This window comes from Orbicella franksi, chromosome 13, assembly GCF_964199315.1.
Source record: "Orbicella franksi chromosome 13, jaOrbFran1.1, whole genome shotgun sequence".
NCBI lineage: Eukaryota > Metazoa > Cnidaria > Anthozoa > Scleractinia > Merulinidae > Orbicella > Orbicella franksi.
In genome coordinates, this window is record NC_138157.1 from 22,586,428 (window position 1) to 22,608,041 (window position 21,614).

The 21,614-nt window shown below is 36.3% G+C and overlaps 1 protein-coding gene across 1 annotated transcript in view; it reads left to right on the top strand.

Annotated features, from left to right (window-relative positions):
* LOC145465853 (1-phosphatidylinositol 4,5-bisphosphate phosphodiesterase gamma-1-like) overlaps window positions 1-20,320 on the top strand; it is a 63,103-nt gene extending 42,783 nt beyond the window's left edge. The window contains exons 26-39 of the mRNA XM_081449609.1: window positions 611-714; window positions 2,967-3,099; window positions 3,678-3,744; window positions 5,627-5,721; window positions 5,797-5,941; window positions 6,872-6,962; window positions 7,316-7,440; window positions 10,510-10,555; window positions 10,762-10,861; window positions 16,856-16,970; window positions 18,085-18,243; window positions 18,545-18,633; window positions 18,987-19,243; window positions 20,134-20,320. Of these exons, the coding sequence (XP_081305735.1) occupies window positions 611-714; window positions 2,967-3,099; window positions 3,678-3,744; window positions 5,627-5,721; window positions 5,797-5,941; window positions 6,872-6,962; window positions 7,316-7,440; window positions 10,510-10,555; window positions 10,762-10,861; window positions 16,856-16,970; window positions 18,085-18,243; window positions 18,545-18,633; window positions 18,987-19,243; window positions 20,134-20,194 (1,587 nt within the window). The 3' untranslated portion in view covers window positions 20,195-20,320. The remainder of the gene's footprint in view (window positions 1-610; window positions 715-2,966; window positions 3,100-3,677; window positions 3,745-5,626; window positions 5,722-5,796; window positions 5,942-6,871; window positions 6,963-7,315; window positions 7,441-10,509; window positions 10,556-10,761; window positions 10,862-16,855; window positions 16,971-18,084; window positions 18,244-18,544; window positions 18,634-18,986; window positions 19,244-20,133) is intronic.
* Window positions 20,321-21,614: the final 1,294 nt, after the last annotated feature.

Here is a 21,614-nt window from a genome sequence, read left to right on the forward strand (position 1 = left end):
GACCTACATCTTAACCTCCTGAAAGTAAGGCCCCCTTGCAGTTAAAAAGAATGTCACTTTCTGAGGTCTTTCAAGGCTGGGGTCATGATTGGTTCAGGCATTAGAGATGTCCATTAGCAATGTTGCAACTTTTGGGATTAACAATCATAATGAAAATTTTATAAACGCAGAAATGCTTGTGATATTCCCTATCAGCAACATGGAATAATGACTGCTAATATGAACTGTTGCTCCATGATTAATAAGCAGTCTGTTATTCTTGAACAAATACCCTAATTTTTTCGATCTCAAAGTGGTTGAAAGGATGTGCAGTTTTTGTAATGTAGCATTATAATCACTGAAACAGAAGACAGGAAGATGCTGTACATAGTTGCACCTTCAGCATGGCCATGAGCAGTCCCTTTTTTTCTTAGTTTGTTGAAATGAGCAAGAGGAAAAATATTTATGGTGCATCTTGGACATCTGATCCCAGATGTCACTTCCCATTTTTGGCTTGCTCATTGTACTACGAAAAAAAGAGGGAGTGTTGGTCACTGTTGATGGTCTATCACATGGTGAGTTAGTTGGTGTGTTAACTTGACCTTGTATGTTCTTACATGACAATATCCAGGCTGCTTGTAGAGCATTATGGGATTATGAAGCCCAAAATCCAGATGAGATGTCTTTTTGTCGTGGAGCCTTCATCACTAACGTTAGCAAGGAGGATGGGGGATGGTATGTTTTTCTAGTTCCCTCCCAGTATCGCACAAAATAGAAGTTAAAATTCTAAAATTCTTATATAAACTTGGTTGCTAACACGTTACTGCTTTGTTTAAGTTCTGAAACAGTTGTTCAAAATGGAGATAATGTGATAGGAGTTGTTAAAACCTATCCAGTGGATAACTTACTTGGTTTTGTTAAGACCACTCTTCCAGGAGATAGTAACAATCTGGTGCACAGCTTAATTGTCCCTTGAAGAACTGGTTCCCCAGGGGTTTGATTAAGGGCTCGGCAATGCGCAAATTGACCAGCTGTGATGATGACTTTGCCTACCTGGGCGAAATTCCTTGCTCCACCTTGGTGTATAAGTGGGTACTGGCAAATTTATTGCTGGGGGTGACCCTGCGATGGACTAGCATCCCATCCAGGGGGGATAGAAATACTCCTAGTCACTTCATGCTGCAGAAACCGGGATAAGCTCTGGCCTGATGGGCCACTTGGTTCATATGCAGACTTTACCATACCTTCTCCATATGTAACTAACCAATGATCAGCACCATCAATGACTAATTAGTGAGTAGTCAACTGATTATTCATAGGTTATTGACAATAATCAATGAGTAATCAATGACTTATTATATGAATTTATTATCCAACTGCAGTTAATATCATCTAAATAAACAAGTACGAATATACAGCGACATTGTATAGTTAGTTATTTGTACAGTAGAAAGCCTGCTTGACAAGTAAGTGTGTGTTGAGCAAAACTGTCACTACAGTAGTTGGATAATATATCTCATGAATTATATGTTTTGTTATAACAAAGTTTGATTTTAAACCTCTTCTGATATACAAATGGCCTTGTACTGTAGTTTGTTCTAGAATAGGGCCAAGGTAACCTGTCAGCTTAACTACATGTAACCAACAAAATTCTAAGGACACCAACATAAATGAATGTCAATACATTATAATTTCTAGACACATGTCATACTGTGAGGCCTGCCTTTTATAGAACAGATTTGTACATTTGTTAAAAAGGGATGCATTTAACCTTGGCTACTTGACTAAATAGCACCAAATTCAGCAACATTTCCACAAGGGGTTATTCCAGAAAAAATCCACACACCCCCAATGGATGGGCTCATTTTTTAACCCCCCTCCCACCCAGATTTCCTGAAGCACTAGACCCCCCCTCCCACCTGGATTTTGTCGTCATCGTCGTCATCTTTATTTCCAAGGCAAAAGACCCCTCCTTCCGCCTGGATTTCCAAAAAAAGTTATAAGCCTTAAATTTGATTCATATTCATTAGAATTCTCTGTACAATCATGTCCAGAATATGCTCTTGTGTATGCTCTATGCTCTAAAGCCTTAGCAAATATAAAGCTTACAATTATTATTCTGTAGAACTCAACAAAACAAGCTTACTATGAACATGTTTTTGGACTTGTAGCTTATTAAAAACAGGTGACTTGTTTCTTACACAGCACAAAATATGTCTCCAAATTTACAATGATAAGACTTTTGGTAACTTCAATTAAATATCTTACCTCCAAGTTGGCCTTCTAATAGGGCGCGGGAAAAAAATTGCATGGAATTCTGGAGACAATTTGTGCGGAAAAACACTTTGATTGACTACGTGGAATGTTGTGGAATCTCACGACCAAGAGCCTGTAGCCATGCTTACCATTTGAAAAACATTCTACTCTTGGGTATTTACATGACTGCATGTAGAATGATCAAGAGCCCTGAATTTTGAAACTCTTTCTGTCAACAGTTTACGCACAGCAGCACGCTGAGCATGGGCACGACAATACAAATAGTGCCAGGCATTACACACACAGTGAGCTTCGTGGCAACAGTTTTCTTCATGTTTGTCTTTTTGTCAAGTTTTCTGCGTGTTTATGGAAGAACCTGAGTAGGTAACTTGAAGTATATCAGGAAAGAAAGATAAAACCGAAAGATTTCAACTTTTTTCAGATTCAGAGAGCACTCAAGTGTCACAAGTCACACATATAAAAGCTCAGGGTTACATTTGGTTAGAAATGATCCCCAAAGAAGACTTTTTTAGGTTCAACCCCCCCCCCCTTCCTGTCTGGATTTCCATAGCCTTTGACCACCCCCCCTCCCACCCCACCTCCAGAGAGGATTTCCAGAAACCTATCCATCAGGGGTGTGTAGATTTTTCTGGAAGAACCCAAGGAAATAACCTGGAAATCAGATGATTCATTAAAATAAGGGTTTGGTTTGTTCTTGATTGAAATAAAAGGTGGATTGGTGATTATGGAGGACAAAAACAGAAGTTCTTTCCAGCTAATTATTGTGAGGAGATAAACTATGTGGCAGAGGAAGAGCAAGATGTCAAAGAGGATGAGATGAATGGTGAAGATGACATCTCTGAGGTCAGGAAATGTCATTTTCAAGTCTTATTTTCTAACATTACCAAGACATACTGTATTTGAATTCCTCTGTTATTATTACAGTGGGGTTCAAAAATTATTTTTTGTCACTGAGACAATTTTGAGTTCTGTTGCTGGTGTCAGAATAATAGTGGCCACTGGATTAAAAATTATTTTTGCTGCTGGTGTTAGAGTTGGGTTATCTACACCACATTCATGAAAATATATAATTAATATCATTATTAAGAATAGTCACTAGACGGCGCAGAGTTGTTTTGTCTGCACTATGTCACAGTGGCAGGTCGATTTTAAACCATTTTTAATGCCCTGTTCAAAGCACCAGTTATTTTGTTGCTGGGTTGGAAGGTGTTTCTATCACTGGGATGGACTTTTTTTAAAAATAATTGAGCTGAACATTATTAATGTTTCAATTTACTATCTATTGCCACACCATGATAAAACACTTTTTTACTTGAGATAGCCCTTTTGCCTTTGATAAGTTTTATAAGATGGCATGGTAATAGCAGTTCCACTATCTTGACCTGTTTGTCTTAATTATTGTTCCGTTATTTCACTTGTAGAATCAAGAAGTGTCCCCATTAGGTGATCTTCAGAAAGGAAGTATTGATCTCCAAGGGTGTATTGTTGGTATGTTAATGATCAAACATTCCACTCTATTTAGTGACATGTACTGTAAGTTTAACAACTTCAGCATTTTAGTAGATATTGAGTACTACACTGTAACAAGCACTGAATCTCCTTGTAATTGAAGGCTTTCGTGCAAAAAGGGCATAACTTATGGCATTTTGGGCCGGTTTTCATTTTGTCAGGATTGAGCTAATATTTGGCAGACTGACTTGTTTTGCATAATTGTTTTTGTTGATTTGCGCTTTGTTTTCAAGAAATAACATATGCCAAAAAAACTCAGTTTTCCAAGTGGCACCTTTTGGAGCGAATCCTTCAAAGGTGGATTTTGACGCAACACAAACTTAAATGGTTACTTTTAGCAGTTTCTACGGCCCAGTTTTTTTAAATAGATGTTTTTATTTGTGAAAGAAGTAGAGAAATAGACTGGAAGAAAAATCAACCGACCTTGTATCAAACCGGTGTCATGACAAAACAAACTTGAATCTGCTTGTGCTAAGAAAGCAACAGTAAGAGATTAGTGTAATTATACAATGTGTGAATAATAAAACTTGTATCAGTTCAAACAAATAGCGGCAAATGCCACACTTCAGTGACTTCATCGTTTAGCAAAACAAAAGGTTTCTTTTGTTTTTCATTCAACAAAAGATCTCCAAAAGATGTCCTTGGAAAACTGAGCTTTTTTGCATATGTTATTTCTCGAAAATGAAGTGCAAATCAACAAAACAATTACAGAACGATGGTTTTCATGTCAAAAAAGGTCAGTCTGCCAAAAATGAGCTCGATTCTAAAAAAAATGAAAATCAGCCCAAAAAACGATATAGGCCCTTTTAGCACGAAACTCTTCAATTATATGAACCTTCTCAAATTGGTCAAGGTTACTCCAAACCTTCACTGGGCTACTTTTGCCTAATTAATTTTTTTTTTCCAACCAAATTAAAGTTCATTATTTAAGGTAACATTTTCCCAAAAATGAAAATAAAATATTAAAACGTGCACAAGTTATGGAGAAAAAGAGATTTTTTAATAAACTGCCAAGGTGTCGTAATCCTCAAAAGGCATGGACTCATCAGCAACTTTTCATGGCAAACAGCTTTGTGTGGAGATCCTTTGTCAACTCACTAGCATTTGGTTAGACTCGAGGGTTGTTTAATAGGTTTTTGAACCTGATAACATGTAAGAAATCACCATTGGGATGCTCCCGCTTTTTCTAACAAGAAAATTCCTGTATCATATACTTTCAATTTTAGTGGACACAAAACTTACTCCAGATATTTCATGTCCGTCACGAGTGCCTCCTTGAAATCATGCATCAGCATTTGCTCCTCAGTTTCTTTTTGTTTTGTTACACAACCATACACATCGCTTTCCTTTTGTTTTGCACATTGTTGACCACCAGCGAATCAAATATCAAATGTGTGCACCTATAAACCATGACTGTAACACTGTCACTTTTCCATGAAGTTCCAGTTTGTATACTGTCAATGTTATGGGTTCTGTTATTTCATTGGCTGGTGGCTTTTGAGTTGACACATCCTTCTGAGAAGGTGTGATATGTTTGTATATCTTATGAAGGCAAAAACTTGCCTTCTTTCTCAAGAGAATCCCTTCTCTTTAATTACATAGGGTATGTAAAATTGATGGTTTTCCGTGAAATTTGGCCATAACATACACTGATAAATAAGGAACAAAAGTGCGTCAATGAATTCTTTTATTTTAATGCAAAACATTTTGCAAATTGTTTGATAGTGGAACTTGACCTATCTATGAAAAGATAACCAATAGAAATACAAGAAAATGCTGACACCCTTTGAGAGATTGATACTTTGTTTGATTGAGTACCATATTCTGTTGGTATTTGTTTTTTTCCCCTGCATTTTTTAAGATTACACATCAAGTAAACCAGGACAGAAGCATGTTGTTCAAATTGCCAAACGGGATGGAAAGATTTTACTTGAAGCAGCAGCAGAATGCCAAGAGGTATACAGTATTCAATCACCTTTTTTTTCTTTTACTTTCATTGAATGCATTCTGACATTTTTTGCCTTATTGTAGGATTTAAATGAATGGTTACAAGTACTTCATCAAATGGCAGAAGCAAGGGAAGCTATGGTACAAAGAATGGTGCGGCAGTCTAACCTGAGTCAAGAGCTCTCTGACTTGGTTGTTTACTGTCAGCCAGTGCCATTTGACATTGAAAGTAGGTTGCTTTACTGGCATGATAAATTACCAAAAGCAAAACAAAAACTTGATTCAGCATGCAGCAATTATAATTGCAGACTATCACTTTGTGGGTCATTCACATAAATTATGTGTTATGTTGCAAAAGCAATATTCATTCTGTAATTGTGCTAGACCAGATCATGCCAAGTATTGATCCAGTAGCAAGGTTTTTCATACATTTCTTCTTCTTGTCCTCCACAGACTTCTTAACCAAGAAAGCAATTATCTTAAACTGCCCCCAGTATGCTTTTTCCGAGCTTCTTGTTGTTAAGTGTTCTCTTTTATCTTCAAAAAACAGACAGTGCATATAAAAATCAATAGCTTTCTGAAGAATCCATTTCAAGAAGTTCCATTCAGGGTTATATGATAATAATTTAAAAATGGCCCAAAGAAAAAAGGCATGCTTATTGGTTTAAAATCATGTTTCTATAACTCGATAGAAACACAGAACTACAGTGTAGCACAAGCTGTTGACATAATGATGGCACAAGCAAAGAGAATTTGCATTTTCATGATAAACGTAAACAAATTGTTTTTCTTTTTTTGTCACAGTATTTTCTAAAAGAAATAGAAAAAGTGTTCTCCTTGTTTCTATTGAGTTATAGAGACACCTGTAAAAGTTTGGGAGAACTAACAAAAACTGTGGAAACACCCACCCAACGCTCGTGTTCCCACAGCATTTTCTCGTTCTCCCAAACTTTCACTCATGTTTCCATAACTTGATAGAAACATGGTATATGGTTTGTATTTTTTAAATATTAATAACAAATTATTGTTGGGCTTTATAAAATTGTTAGCTTTTGAACTGGGCATGATAATATCTTACTTAGTGACTTTGCATGCACTCATACATCTAGTTTCTTAATGTTAACTTACTCTCTCCTTTTATCGTTACTTCTTCTTGAAGATGTGTCTGGCAAACACTATGAGATGTCTTCATTCCCTGAAACTAGACTTGAGAAATTCATAAGCAAGAAATGGAGTAAAGAATTTATCAAGTATCCTTTCATGTTTATTATTATTGATCCAACCTAAGTGAAGTTGTATTTAAATTTGCAAATAACTAACACACTGAATGTTGTTCATCAGAAGTCATAAACAACACAGTTGCAGATACCTGGAAATAGAAAAACTACAGGAAAAGTTTATTGAGACATGTTTCAACTCTGACCCGGGTGTGGTTGTGAATGGGCACTGAAAACTGTGTCAGGTTTACTTTAATAAGTAACTTTGAAGTTCATACTGGTGTATTGTGAGTCATGGTTTTCAAACAGAGAAACTGTTGAGTTAATATACAGTCTAAACAACAGAGTGTATTATACAAGTATTATATGCCTTAACAACAGTGAAGATATCATCGAAAACAGTTCAGCAGAGTGTATCCAAGAGGGAGCAGAATAGATTCCTCAAATTATGACCCAGTTATGATGTGGAACCATGGGGTGCAACTGTGTGCTCTTAATTATCAAACACCAGGTAAACCAATGCTATGGCACGGCTTCGCACTCCAAATGTATCACATGTTGTTATTTATTTATTTAGTACATTGTATAGAGAGAATTAATCAACAAACACATCGCAATCAGCAAGGAAAATTAAAAAAAGGTATACTGGGTTATGACATGACCATTGTCATGGAATTTGAAATAAATAAGCACAAGTAAATTTTTCAAAGGCCAACAAAGTTTGTAGTCTTTGAAAAATTTACAAGTGCTCATTTATTCCAAAGTGCACAATCCGATTATGTGATTACTTGTTAATAATACACCCAAAAAAGGAGTATTAGTTAGGCAGCATGCCGTGGCCATCTTTAGAAATAAAAAAAATATTTGCAAAACTTCCGGTAAATTGTGTTGGAAAATCTTCAGCAATCCACTGGTGATCTTTGGCAATCTTTGTATGGTCTTTGGAAATCTTCAGAAGGGTTCAGGTCATCAAAAGGTGGGGTGTTCAAAAATGTTTGTGTGATATTCGTAGTTCTTTGGAAGGGTTCTGGTAGTCCGTGGAGGTTTTTGGAAAATGTCTAATAATTATTATCTTCAGCTATCTTTGGAAGACCTTGGATGAGCTTCCACCTCCTTTGAAATACCTCTGATGACCATTGGCAGTCTTTGAGTGACTTTGCACTAGTTTCAACAATCTGTTGTAATTTACATTCACATTACAATTCGCACTAGTGTTACATTTTTTCCTACTGTTGTTCCCCTTGAACTGCACTGCTCTTAGCCGGTTGAGCAGTTTTTTCAATTTTGTTATTGGTGATAATGTGTAGTTCCAGAAAATATCCATACCTCCACAATGGAGGGAATTTCACACAAGTCCCCCCTCCTCCTCTGAATTTCCAATTTCTGAACACGAAAATACTCCCCCTCCCCTCTGGAATTGCCATTAGTATTATGTACACCCCCCATACCCTCTGGAAAAAATAGTTTTGACGAGAAAGTGTGTTAAAGTTAAAGTAAACACTCCAAACACTTAGCTGTCTCTATTGCACTTCACTGCTGTTTATTCTTGATCGATCGTAACATCTGAAGATACACACAAAGAAAACACACTGCAATTTATGTAAACATGGTTTAAAAAAGAAAGAGAATGGTAACTTGTCAAATTACCTTCTTTGTAAATGTGGTGCAATTTTGGTTGAGGGACTGATAAGAGGGTGGCAAAGGGTTTTTGCATGATGCGTGATTGCCCCAAAATTAGCAGCATGATGTGTGATTGAGACCAAATTAGCCGCGTGACACAGAAAAGGACATCATAACGTGATGCGTGATTTGCCATTTTACAAGCAAGTGATGCGTGATTTACCAATTAGATTTCTGTGATAAGTGAACACTCTTTGAACTAGAAGTATAATACCATTCATTAAAAGTAAATAGTAAAAAGAGTCTTAAAAAAGATCATTAAATCGTGGCAGATGTGACAACATTTTCTGGTCTTTTTCGTCCTTTTCTTGACCTCTGATGTCTTTGATCTTCGTGTATCTTCATGGTACTACAGGTCCAAACAATTGTGATACAAATTATAGGAATAAGTCAATTAAAAATAGCTAAACTTTGTACAAAGACTATGAGCTTCAGCATTGTTTTTGTCCGATAAGATGTTTAAGCAAGCAACCGGAACAATGATCCTGCTGGTATACATTGGACCAATAGTGATCTAATTGGCTTCACATACAAAATGAAGAATATAAAAGCAGAAACCAACACAATGTAGGATGACTTTTTTTAAGGAGTACTATATAGCCGACATATAGCTCACCATAAAAAAATCATCCTACGTTGTGTCAGTTTCTACTTTTATATTATTTGTTATTTTTGTCCATTTTGTCAATGGATCATTTTTGACAGTGGATCAGACCTAGAGAATATGACAGACCATATCCGAATCTGGCTATCGTATGACAGGTCTGAATGAATGTTGTCCAAATGGGCTGAAACGATAACAGACTTTGGAATTTGGTGTCATTTTATACCACTCGAGAAGACAGTTGTATAAGCAACGAGAGTACACAAAGAAAACGTTTGTGTACCACTTAATGAAGGTCGTCATCAAGACTTAACTGAATTCAAAAGCCCAGTTATGTCCTTCACAGACATAAAAACCTTGCTGCACAGAGGAGGACTTTTAGGGGTAAAGCTTTCACACAAATATTGCCTGGCAAAGGTGACATAGACTTTTATCGTGAACAGGATTGCTAACACTCGTGACGAAAACAAATTTTACAGCAAAATTACATACAAATGGACAGAGATAAACATGAATAAGATATTCTCAAGTTTGTGAAATCGTAACATAATTTCTACCTTTATAAAGAAACTAATTTTCACGAAATAAATCAACTGCCACTCAACAGTTTCCAAGACCGATGTGAAAAAAAACTAGGCTAGTCACCAGTGCTCTTCGGTGCACAAGGTGACACCATGTAGACTGATAACAAGTAAATTAATGGCGGCCGTGTCCACGCAACAGCATGTTCTTTGCACTTGTTAGCTTCCAAAGTGCCTTTTGAAGAAAGAAAATTTCGTTTGAATATAATGCTATTCAGATACAGGTATCCAAGCTACTATTTTTCCATGTGAAAGATCTACGTAGAAGGTAGGAAAGGATTAATAAACAGCTAGATCAATACTTGAATCTGTATTAAATCAAAGGACATCTGGAAACTAAATTGACCATCCAACCCCGCTCCCCTCTGGAATTTCCTGGGTCTTTGACCCCCCCACCCCTTCGGAATTTCCAATTCCCTCCATGGTGGGGGTATGGATATTTTCTTTAACCACACAGTACAGCATAGTTTTTAATTTTCTAGCTAGGGGATAATTTAAAGTTTTCTATGGTATATTAAGTAAAAATACTTATTAATATGTTAATCTTGGGAGTTAAAGTGCCAGTCAGTTGAAATTATGTGAATCATGGGTGGGGTAAGAGGTGATGACAATAGGAATAAGAGTCTTATAGTGTTCTTGGTTAGGTTAAGAAATACAGCATTGGACATCTAGCTGTTGATTGTCATACTCATCAATCTGGTCTGTTCTCTTTCAGATCGAGCAATGCAGCTAAACCATGGGAAATTTCTTGACAATGGAAGGTATGAAACAGAAGATTATCAACTGATGGGCACCTGCTAAATTGATACTAATGATATCATCTTTATTTTAATTTAATTTTGGGATAAAATCTTTCATATGTTCATGCACATGTATTAGATAACTTCTATCTCACTCAATTCCATATATTGGCAGTAATATTATTATAGATGTAATTGTCATTTGTAGTTTTCAATCTCTCGTTTAGGTGTGGTTATGTCCTACAGCCAGAGTGTATCAGATCTGATACATTTGATCTTCACACAAGGGATGCTTCAGGAGCAGAGCCACTCACCCTTACTTTAACGGTAAACATCTAACTGTTTTATGAATGTTGTTATTTAGCTGCAGTTTGCAAAATGTAGTAAAAAGATGCAATTTTTGTGTTTACACATAATTACCATTATACACTTAAATCATATATTGAATTTTCAATGTGTGTTCACATTTGAATACACTTGCAGAGTAAGTGATTAGGATGTTTTAGGGGGCTGCTGTCTGCTAAACTGTAATTCACTTAAGTGCTATGTGTAAACTTGAGCTTTTGTTTAATTGTGTTCGACGAAGGAGAATGCATACTATTTTGATCGTTTTTCCCACGGGATTTATGATGTCCCGTGTTATCAATCAATATGATTTCAGGGTTTGGACGCCGGCAGGCCGGCCAGCTGGCTAGCTGGCTGGCTGGCTGGCTGCGTGGCACAAATGGCCTCAATCTCATGTGACTTTTTTTGGCCACTGGGAACTGGTAGGTAATAATAATGGCTCATTGCAGGCCAAATCTACAAACTTCAAAGGTCTTGTTTTCATTCCTAACATGGAGAAATTACTGCTTTGACATTTAAAATAGAAAGGAAAGATACAAATCCATGTTTAGGTGGCCTCAGAATGGAGGATCAATGGGTACAGAGTCCTCAAAACATGACAATCAGTTGTATGCTTTCAAGTAAATTTTGACTATCGATCAAGGATTTGAAGCAGTTTCCCGAACTTTAGAAAACAAAAATTGTAATGTATGACTTTGAAGTTGAATTCAACTTTTGGAATGATTGGTAACACCACGGCCGATAACATGACTGTAAAGGTCAGAGTAGTCATCCGCAAAAACTTAAGCTTCCGCTTTAGCCTAGGCTTTAGCGTGAAGAATTAATTTGAACACGCTGATATGCAGTGAGGCACTTCTGCAAAAATTCTGAACATTTTTTTTGCTTTCACATAGGTTTCTTCACCTCAGTGTGAATGAAAATTTATTGTGATTGATCTTCCTTTTCCATTTCTTTTCATTTGGTTCCATGTATTTTGGAATTTAGGTTTTAAAAGTGAACAGAAACTTACATGCAGGATTTCTGCGTATTTAATTTATGGCAACCTCCACATGGTTTGTTTGTTTAGTCTATTTGCTTTTGTTCAAATATATTTTTTGGAGTCTTATTCAGCTACTACAGAACTGCTGAGAAAAGAACTAAGTGGTCACTAATAATTTTATTTAACAAAATAATTGGCTTGTTTTTGTTGTGTTTTGATTTACAACTTTCATCGTCCTTTTGCTGCGCTGTAATATTTCGTCACACGGTGAAGTAATTGTTTCATTGGTTGTTTTCAAATTGGTTTTACTTGTGTCTTTCCCTTTTATTTTCCGTTGTTTTCTCAAATGTTGGCTGTTGTATGTTATACAAGAATGGAAATTTTTCGTTTTGTCCTCCGAAGTCAATAATTAACTCGTTTCCCCTATTCGATTTTCTCGGCTTCTGTTGGGCATTTTGTCGCACGACAAAGAAGTGATATAATTTCTTGTTTTCTTATCAGTTTTACACATCAGGTTGAGTTCTTTTTGTTGATATTTTTTTTAATATTTTGGCCCTTCATTTATTCATCTTTAAATAAGGGATGTAGACTTGGAACCTGATCTTGTGTGTTCGCTAATTTAACATACCAGTTTATATACTGTGTGCCAAACACCTTATTTATCATGAACTAAAGTCTGTTTCACATGAGCTCTATAAAACTGCACATTTACACTTGCAAATTCGGAATTTGGCTGGAAGTGGCTGGAATTGAGTCCAGAACATTATGTTCAGAGTATGGTGGATGATACTTGCCAAAATTACACACAGCAAATGACAAAACCAGGAACGTGGTATGACAATAATTATAATAATCCAGGCAGCACCTTATGCTTTTAACTGTATTGACTCGAATGCACTCAGTTAATCCATGATTATTACTACCTTGTGAAGAGGTTTTTGAACAAACAAACCGTCATTTTAGTCTAAATTATTCAAATATTTAAGTATTTTAAGCAAAGACGTGCATTTCTAGTTGTCGCAAAATGATTTTGTATGTTGCTTTAGCTAGTCAAATTAAAAGTATTGTTGTTTATTTCAAAACTACAGTTGTTTTACCTTTCTTTGTTTGTGCCCCACCTCCCATCCCCCATCAAATTGGAAAATTTTACACTCACCCCAGCTCCCTTTCAACCTATCTAAAATGGTGGATTTCAACAATTGATCAACCAAATAGCATTCCACTACCTTCTGACAACTGTAAATGTAAATGAATTGGATATTTAACCTGGTAAATTAAAAAATAAGAAGTTCATGGCTAAGGAGAGTTTTTTCACCTCTGAACTGGCAGCTAAGCAAAAAGTTTATCAATCTTTGGTTTTAAAAAAATCTTCACTTGTACGGGCTATGCACGGTCATGAGGGCTTATCGTCACTCCAACTTTGTGAGTTCACAAATTTCTTTTGTTTTTGGGTGCGGGTTATCTGCCAGTGCGGGTAATCTGTTGAAATTTTTTTCTTGTTATTGAGAAAAATGACCGATGCAGGTAATCTACCAAGCGGGTAAATGGCCAGAAATTACGGTAGTTAATTTGTTAATTAATTTACTAGTCTTGTAACAAAGGTGAGGGTGAGGGTGAGGTGGGTAGCTACCTGTGTGCATTAGGTAAAACATTTTATACCCACAGGGCTGTAACATACTTGTTTGAAAAAACCCCTTGCTCTACTTGAGGCATTAAAATGATTTTTACAACAAGCAATTTGCTTTTAATACATGCGTAGATTAGTCTATGTGAGTGCTGTATTCACATGGGATCACATGTAGAGATTGTGTACTTTTCGTTGTGGTAGGACACAACGTGTAGGATGCATATTTCTGAGTCTGTAATAAGGAAACTTCCCAAATATTGGTGCATACTCCTTTGCAGACTTTGCAGCTACTGAAGCTAAAAATTAAATCAAATCAGTCTTTTAGGTGTCCTGTTCACTGATGTAGGAAAAAGTATTATTATCTCTCTCAGTTAGTACGCGCGCTTTGATTTGTCAATTTAGGTGGCCGTATTCTAATGTATGGCCAGCTAAAATTTAAAGCTGTTTTTGTTGCCAAAATGTTTCATGATTTATTGTGCAGTGTTCTTAACTTTTATAGCAAGGAAAAGTTTATAACTTTCTTTTGCTTCTGAAATTGTGCAGTAAAACCTGCTAACAACTTAAGAGTCACTTAAAAGTGATTTCAAATTGACTCATTTTGCTCTCAAGGTACATCAGAAATTTGAAGCTGTTCCGTGTGAATAGCAATCGTTCCCGAACGCGTCAGACACACAGTAGAGATGTAATAAATATCTTACTAACCTCGTCTTCTCGGTCCATACTCTAAGTTATGGATCCTCGTTTTTCCCCTTCAATTTATGGCCCTGCACACTTCATGCTTGGGCCAGAAATCGATGGGGAAAAAACTTGGTCCGTAACTTACAGTAGGGCCCTTGAACTCAGTTAGTAAGAGGTATGTACTTATACCTTCAATACTTGCTGTTGAAATGGTTCTTGTGTTAATTTGTATCATGCATTAATTTTTATTGGTTGTATTGTTAAAACAAAGGTAAAATAATAACCTTGCATATGGCTGGTGCACCTGAAATTTGAATTGGCCCATCAGGATTCAGCAGGCAGGAAAAACTGTACTGTCCTCAGTGTTTCTGCCAGAGCGCGCCATTGCGGGAATCCCGCGTTACAATCAGAGATGGCCCCCAGAAAAATGAAAAAAGGGCCAATTTGGCCCTTTCCTTTTACAAGACTGCAGGCTTAACACAGGCATAATATTTTAAAAGCCATCCCAGGGCTGGCAATTGTGATCGATATGGTTGCCAATGCAACAAGCATTTCATCCTTGGCAACCAAAAATTCTGGTTTAGTCACCATAGTATGGCATAACGGCAACTACATTTCTCTGTGTTGATGATCAATAACAGTTATTTTGTCACACATTATGTCCTTCTAGAAAATCATATTGAAAGATCTTTGTTTCTAAAACATTCAATGTAAGAAAAGAAGTCAATTCATCCTTTTGCTTTGCTGTATTGATTCTCTCATATCGGAAAACTTCCAAATGGCTGACCAAGTTTGAAATCGCCCTATAATGCATTACAAACCCTTGATCATTGACTACGTCATGTAGGCCTAAGGATTGTTCTCTTGTAATGCACGGATCCTTCATACTAGTATCTGATTCAACAGAAACTTTATTGACTAGAAACCCTTCAAAGAGCACTTACTATTAAATTTTATCATAGATCCTAATAAACTGCTTTATTTTCCTTGGTACCCTGATGCATTTTTTCCTTCTGTAGCTTTCAGTTTATTGGCCCCTTTCCTAAAAAATTGGCCCCTAAAAAAGATCTTCAGGGGCCACTTTGGCCCTCAAGTAAAATTTTCTGGTTGAAACACTGGTCCTGATGTCCAATGTATGTTAACAGGAAAAGTTTCAAAGTCAGGTAACTTTTCTTACCAGAGAACACGGAACAGAAAATTCAAGAAAAAGGATCATGTATAATTCCATAAATGATATCAGATTGTAAAAAGTGAAAAATATGAAACATTTTGTGTCTCCAAGCTTTTGATTTTGCACCAAAAATGTGTCAGCTGTGTCTGGTAATTTGCTCATTGTTTGTCGATTGTGTCACTTGAAGTAGGATAATAGTTATGCTATTTTTGAACCAAAGCAATCAGTTGTTCCCCGTCAAATTAAACTCAGAATTCTCTGATTAAGTATTGCAAGAGGACAAAGAAACTTAAGTATTGTTTTTAGTTTTTAGTTTTGTTAGCTGTGAAGAAAAAGACTACTTATCATGTCATTTCGGTAGGGCAGGTCAGTTTTGACTTCCACTTGTACTGCGGGCGCAGCCACTGTAAGCAAGGAAGCACTTGTATAGTGCAAATTCAACATTCATTTTCAAATGCGCCTTACAATATTTTAAAAAGTACTAAAATGAAGTAAAATAATAGAGAAATAAATAAAGAAATGAAGAAAAAAGTTAATGAATTAATGAATTAATTAATCAACTAATTAACTAATTAAAGAGCTAAAGAGCTTTAGAGCTATTTCAATTGAAGGAAGTGAGTCAATCTGTCAAATTGCCGAGGAAGTGTGTTCCAGAGTTTAGGTGCTGTGGCTGCAGAAGCCCTATCTCCAAGAGTAGCAATAGTGTTGACAGCAGGAGGCTGTAAAAGGAGTTCATCGTTTAATCTAAGGCTATAACTGGACTAATCTGGGTCAAGATACTACAATTGATGGTGGCAACTGAATAAAAGCATGCTATTCCTTGAATATTTGTTAATTAAATTATTAAGTTCTTGTTTATTGGTAAAAAAAATGTTTTGTTTCAAGAAATGATGGTATCATACTTCATACCTTTGTAAGAAAAGCAATTAAGTATCAGATTACAGACAGTGGAGTGAAAAGTAAAATTGCTCTGTTTGCTGCTTGAACATCTTACGGGATTTAAAATGAGCAAAGCATTGAATGAAAATATAGTCGAACCTCTTTTATACAGATACCCAAGGGGCAGATCTGAGGGTTCTGATTTACGATGTTGGCCATAATTATTATAAAGGAAGACATAATTAATTTGAATTCTGGTTTCTCTGGAACTAAGTTAACTGTCCTTAATATAGAGGTGTCTGTTTTACAGAAGTGTTAATTTATAAGAACAGGTTTAACTTCACACATTATGTGCTCATACACACTGCTAAGATTGTGCCTTAAATCAAGGTTTATTTCCATTTGTACTGTGCAAGGCAAAAAGTCTAAGCTGATTACCAAAGTCAGGAAGTGATCAAGGGTGGGGACCTGTGTGACTGCTATGTGTCAGTGCTGTGTATTGCACTGTCTGAAATTGTCTCACTTAGCAATTATTGGGGAAGATCTGTGATATATTACGGGGACAATAATGAGGTGCCTGCATCTGCTCTTAGCAGATTTGTGCATATTAACTATTTCTGGTACTCTGAATGTAATTTGTAGGTTATTGCAGCAAGGCATCTTGTTAAATCAGGCCGTGGAATAGCATCTCCATTTGTGGAAGTTGAAATAGTTGGAGCACCATATGATAACACCAAATTCAAGACAGAAACTAAACGTAAGCACTCTATTTTTATTTTGTAATTACATGTTATTTACATTGCATGAACTGGCCAGTGTTAATGTATGGGGACTGTGTTCACAAAGTCCACAATGGCTTTTGGGCTGGTGGGTATTCTTTATAACCAAAACTGACAGCACTTGTCATTCGAGTGAGTGACTCTCAAAATGTACTCACCCAGTGTTCTTTTCACCACCCAGAAAGATGCCTCCCCTCGCCTCCTCTCCCCCCCCCCCCCCCCGAAAAATCTCTGCAATGATTCACAAACCATATGTTTCTTCACTGACATCCAGCTTGCCATTTCTTGCTGAGTTTTCCTGTTCTGGTCCATTTACGAGACACCACCTTAGGATCACAGACTGCTTTTTCTGTTTTATTCGCATTTTTATTCTCATCCTTTTCTTGACCTCTGATGTCTTTGATCTTAGTGGATCTTCATGGTACTATTCAACTGTTCACAGCCTCTCTATTTACACATGTGAGATGCAGATAACAGTGGAAACCATGCAGACCTCTGAACTCAGTCAAATGGTTCTACCCTACTTGATATTTCTCCTACTAACATAGCACTAAGTGACCTTCAGAAACACGTGTGAAGCAAGTAAAGGTTGAGAGACCGAAAATCAAGAGAAAATGGCAAATTTACAAATGTCACACAGTAGTAGTCACGAAAGCCTGTCAACCCCATTGATTACTTAAATCTTCCCGAATCTAGACGTTCTGTATAATATGTACAAAATCTCTTAGCGAATCGCTTAGTGCTCTTTCAAACAGATATGTTAACTTCTCAGTGCTGGAAGATGCCAGGTCAACAAATCAATGGTAACACAAAATGAAAATTTTTAATAGATTTGGTTGGAAAATTGCAAAGTGGAGATTTCAATCAAACCTGTCAACAATTGTTGATCTGAGGAATTAGAGGTTGCATTAGAATCTAGTGCACAGCGGGTGCCTTGGAACAGCCGCATACAACGTTTGTCCACAGGCTCTGACATTCCAACCCCCACCCCACTGCCCCTCAGCCACTTCACTCTCAGCAAGTGAGCCTGTTGACAGGCTTATCATAAATTGTTCACTGCATCAGGTTTTTATTTTTTTGTTGTTGTTTTAGCTGATAATGGTTTGAACCCTGTTTGGTGGGTTACATTTGACGTGGATGTCATTAACCCTCCTTTGGCATATCTTCGGTTTGTTGTCAATGATGAAGACATGTTTGGTGAACCTAACTTCATTGGCCATGCAATATTTCCAATGTGCAGTTTGAAGACTGGTAAGTAGGTCTGCTGGAAACGTTTTCTGTTTTCTACATTATGCATAACCAATGATGAAATAAGTGGTTTTCTTGAAAAGCAAGTCACGTTGCCAACTGTTGTAAAAAAAGGCCTACTTATTGGTAGAACGAAAGCAGTGTTAACATAAGAAAAGAGCTCATCTCTCACAGGACTGGTTTGGGACACCAACATGGCTGCTGTTTCATTATTTTGGGACACCAATATGGCTGCTGTGATATCATGTAAAAACACTCCATTAGATCTGCTACATTTCCATGCTTCCATTTTTGTTTCCATCAGGATACAGGTCAGTTCCCTTAAAGAATGCCTATAGTGAGGAATTTGAACTGAGCTGTTTGCTGGTTCACATTGACATCCGAAGTGCAATGGTGAGCTTAACCTAGTTACTGTTATACTGGTACAAATTGCCTTGCATGATTGTTACTTAACTTTTGTGTATTCAATTTAAAATTTACACTGAGTAGTTAGCAAGGGTTGAGTACTCTCAAAGAAAGAAAACCCAGTCTGAGTAACCAATGAGATTATTTTAGCACAACCTAACTACTAATAACTTATTTTTGACTGTTTCTTTTTGTGTTATATGTCTTCTACAAGTAGTTTGCATAATTTGAATGTTACTGTCTACTGTAGTTTAGCTTTAACTGCTTTAATACAGTTGTAGAGTTACTCTGCTATTGCAGTATCTATGCAAGAATTATGTCAAGTGTCATTGATCAATTAGGGTGGTGATGAGAACCTCTATGCCTCAATCCAAGTACTTCGTGATCGGGTGGAAGAAATATCCATTCACATGGAAAATGAAGAGCTAAGAGCTCGTGCAACTATGTCAAATTTACTGAACCAACGGAATGGACCAGTGTCACTGGAAGCACAACTGCAGTTTCAAGATGATCATGAACATCAAATGGAAAACCTTGGCAAACAGCTTAAACAACAGCAAGACGACTTACGTAGACTGCAAAAAGAGAGAGCTGCTAAGTAAGTAAAATGTACCAAATGCTATTTTACAGTGCTGCATTGACATACTGAGTAGTAAACAATAATTATAAATTTTGTATATAATAAGCCACACTCTGGTATTCAAACTTATTGGCACTCTGCCTAATCCCTAATGACTGCACTGTATGTTCTGATGTCTTCATATGATCACCATGGTAATAAGCTGATAACCACCACAATAATTATGGTGGTTATCAGACTGTGTGCTATTGATAGATCCTAGACTAGTATAAAATTATTATATGCTAGTCTAGGATCTGTAAATAGCACACAGTCCTAATTAGTTAAGAAGTGACCAGATTTAGAGTGTCCTCCCACAAATAATTATGTGAGGGTGTGTTGTGCACTTCTTGAAACTCTTAATACCCAATTTCAGACTAAAATATGTAAAGTTCTCTCCTTACCCAAATTGGCAGAACAGCAATCTTGTATTGACAAAATCATGACCACAGAACAGAGATCATTTCCCACCATATTTATAAATGACACTTTCATACAAATTGAGATAAACTTGGAAAAAGTCTGGCTGGTGTTTTTAGTTTATCCTTGGAATGCAATCTGTTTTAATCTTTTCCAGTGTTGCCAATCTACTGTATGCCCATTTTTGGCATCTCTGCTTCCTTTGAGTTCTTCCACAGTCTTAGCCATAGTTAATTCTATGACTGGCTTATCAGAGCTGAAATTTCCTAATTGTGTGACCTACTAAGCCCTTTTGAGTATCCATATAAAGAGTTTGATCAGGTGCAGATGGATTAAGTTTGCTTATACTAGGTATCTGCTTGGAAGTAGTCATTTTGTTTATATTTTATTGGTTAGAAGTAGTACCACTATACCACAAAGCAGTGCTCATTATAGATTTTTCTATCCAGGGCTCCATGCCGTACGACACTTTCAAAACCAAACCGTTACACAAGGAACTCTTCATGCTGAAAGCTTCAACATTGCTCTGACTTTATATTTCATTGGTTGATTATATAGTCAGCAGAGGTTGAAAATTATACTTGCAGTTAGCAATATTATTGTAGGGTATTATGTGTAGTTAAAAATTAAAAGTGAACTTTATTGCCTTGATTTTTAGAGATACAACTTCTTGGTAAATCACCTCAAATATTATAGAGCTTTAATCGGTAAAGGTAATTGTGCAAATGAGAATTTAATTGAAGGCTTTATTGCAAAAAGGACGTATCGATAGCTTTTTGGCCGATTTTTATTTTTTGCAGGATCGAGCTAATTTTTGGCAGACTGACTTGTTTTGGCATGAAAAGCATCGTTGCATAATTGTTGTTGCTGATTTGTGCTTTGTTTTCTAGAAATAACATATGCAAAAAACTCAGTTTTCTGAGGGTATTTTTTGGAGATTTTTTCTTGCGTGAAAAAGTGTGGCATTTGCCGCTAGTTTTAGTTCATATAATTACACCGTTTTCTTCCTGTTGCTTCATTAGCACAAGCGAAAAAGGCGCTAATCGGGCAGGATTCGAGTTTGTTTTGTCGTGACACCGGTTCAATACGAGGTCGGTCGATTTTTTTTTCCAGTCTATTTCTCTACTTCTTTCAAAAATAAAAACATCTATTTTAAAAAAAACGTGCAGTCGAAGCTGCTTAAAGTAACCATTTAAGTTTGCATCGCATCAAAATCCACCTTCGAAGGATGCGCTCCAAAAGATGCCCCTTGGAAAACTGAGTTTTTTTGTGATGTTATTTCTCAAAAACGAAGCGCAAATCAACAAAAACAATTATGCAATGATGTTTTTCATGTCAAAACAAGTCAGCCAGCCAAAAATTAGCTTGATCCTGCAAAAAAATAAAAGTCGGCCAAAAAGCTATATACGCCCTTTTTACACGAAAGCCTTCAATTAAAGATTTACATTATAAGTGACATTTGGAACTTCTCTCAAAACCATACCTAGTGTAATTTCCTTAATTTCTCAAGCTTTCATATGATTACTCATTTATTATATGACTGAGAAAAATTTAATAACAAACACATGCAGTTACTTTGCACCATAGCAATAAATTTGCCTGCTCTCAGCCAATCACATTGAAGTAGTTTTCTCAGTTTTATAATGAAAGTTTAAACACATTGCATATTAATCATTACTTGGAATTGTGAATAATTAAGTATGCTGATACAAATTGAACAGAAAAGGCAGTCATTTTTGTCTTTTATGAAAATAATAAGCTGTTCAATTTTTGTGCCACAATGTTGATGATGAAATAACAGTGTAAATACAGAATAATGGAATTAGAATAATTGTATCTGGCTTTAATTATGGTGCAACTAGAATTTTATGAACACTATTAATTTTGTTAGTTAGGTCAATTTTGTTTACACTGTAATTTTTAATTTTTA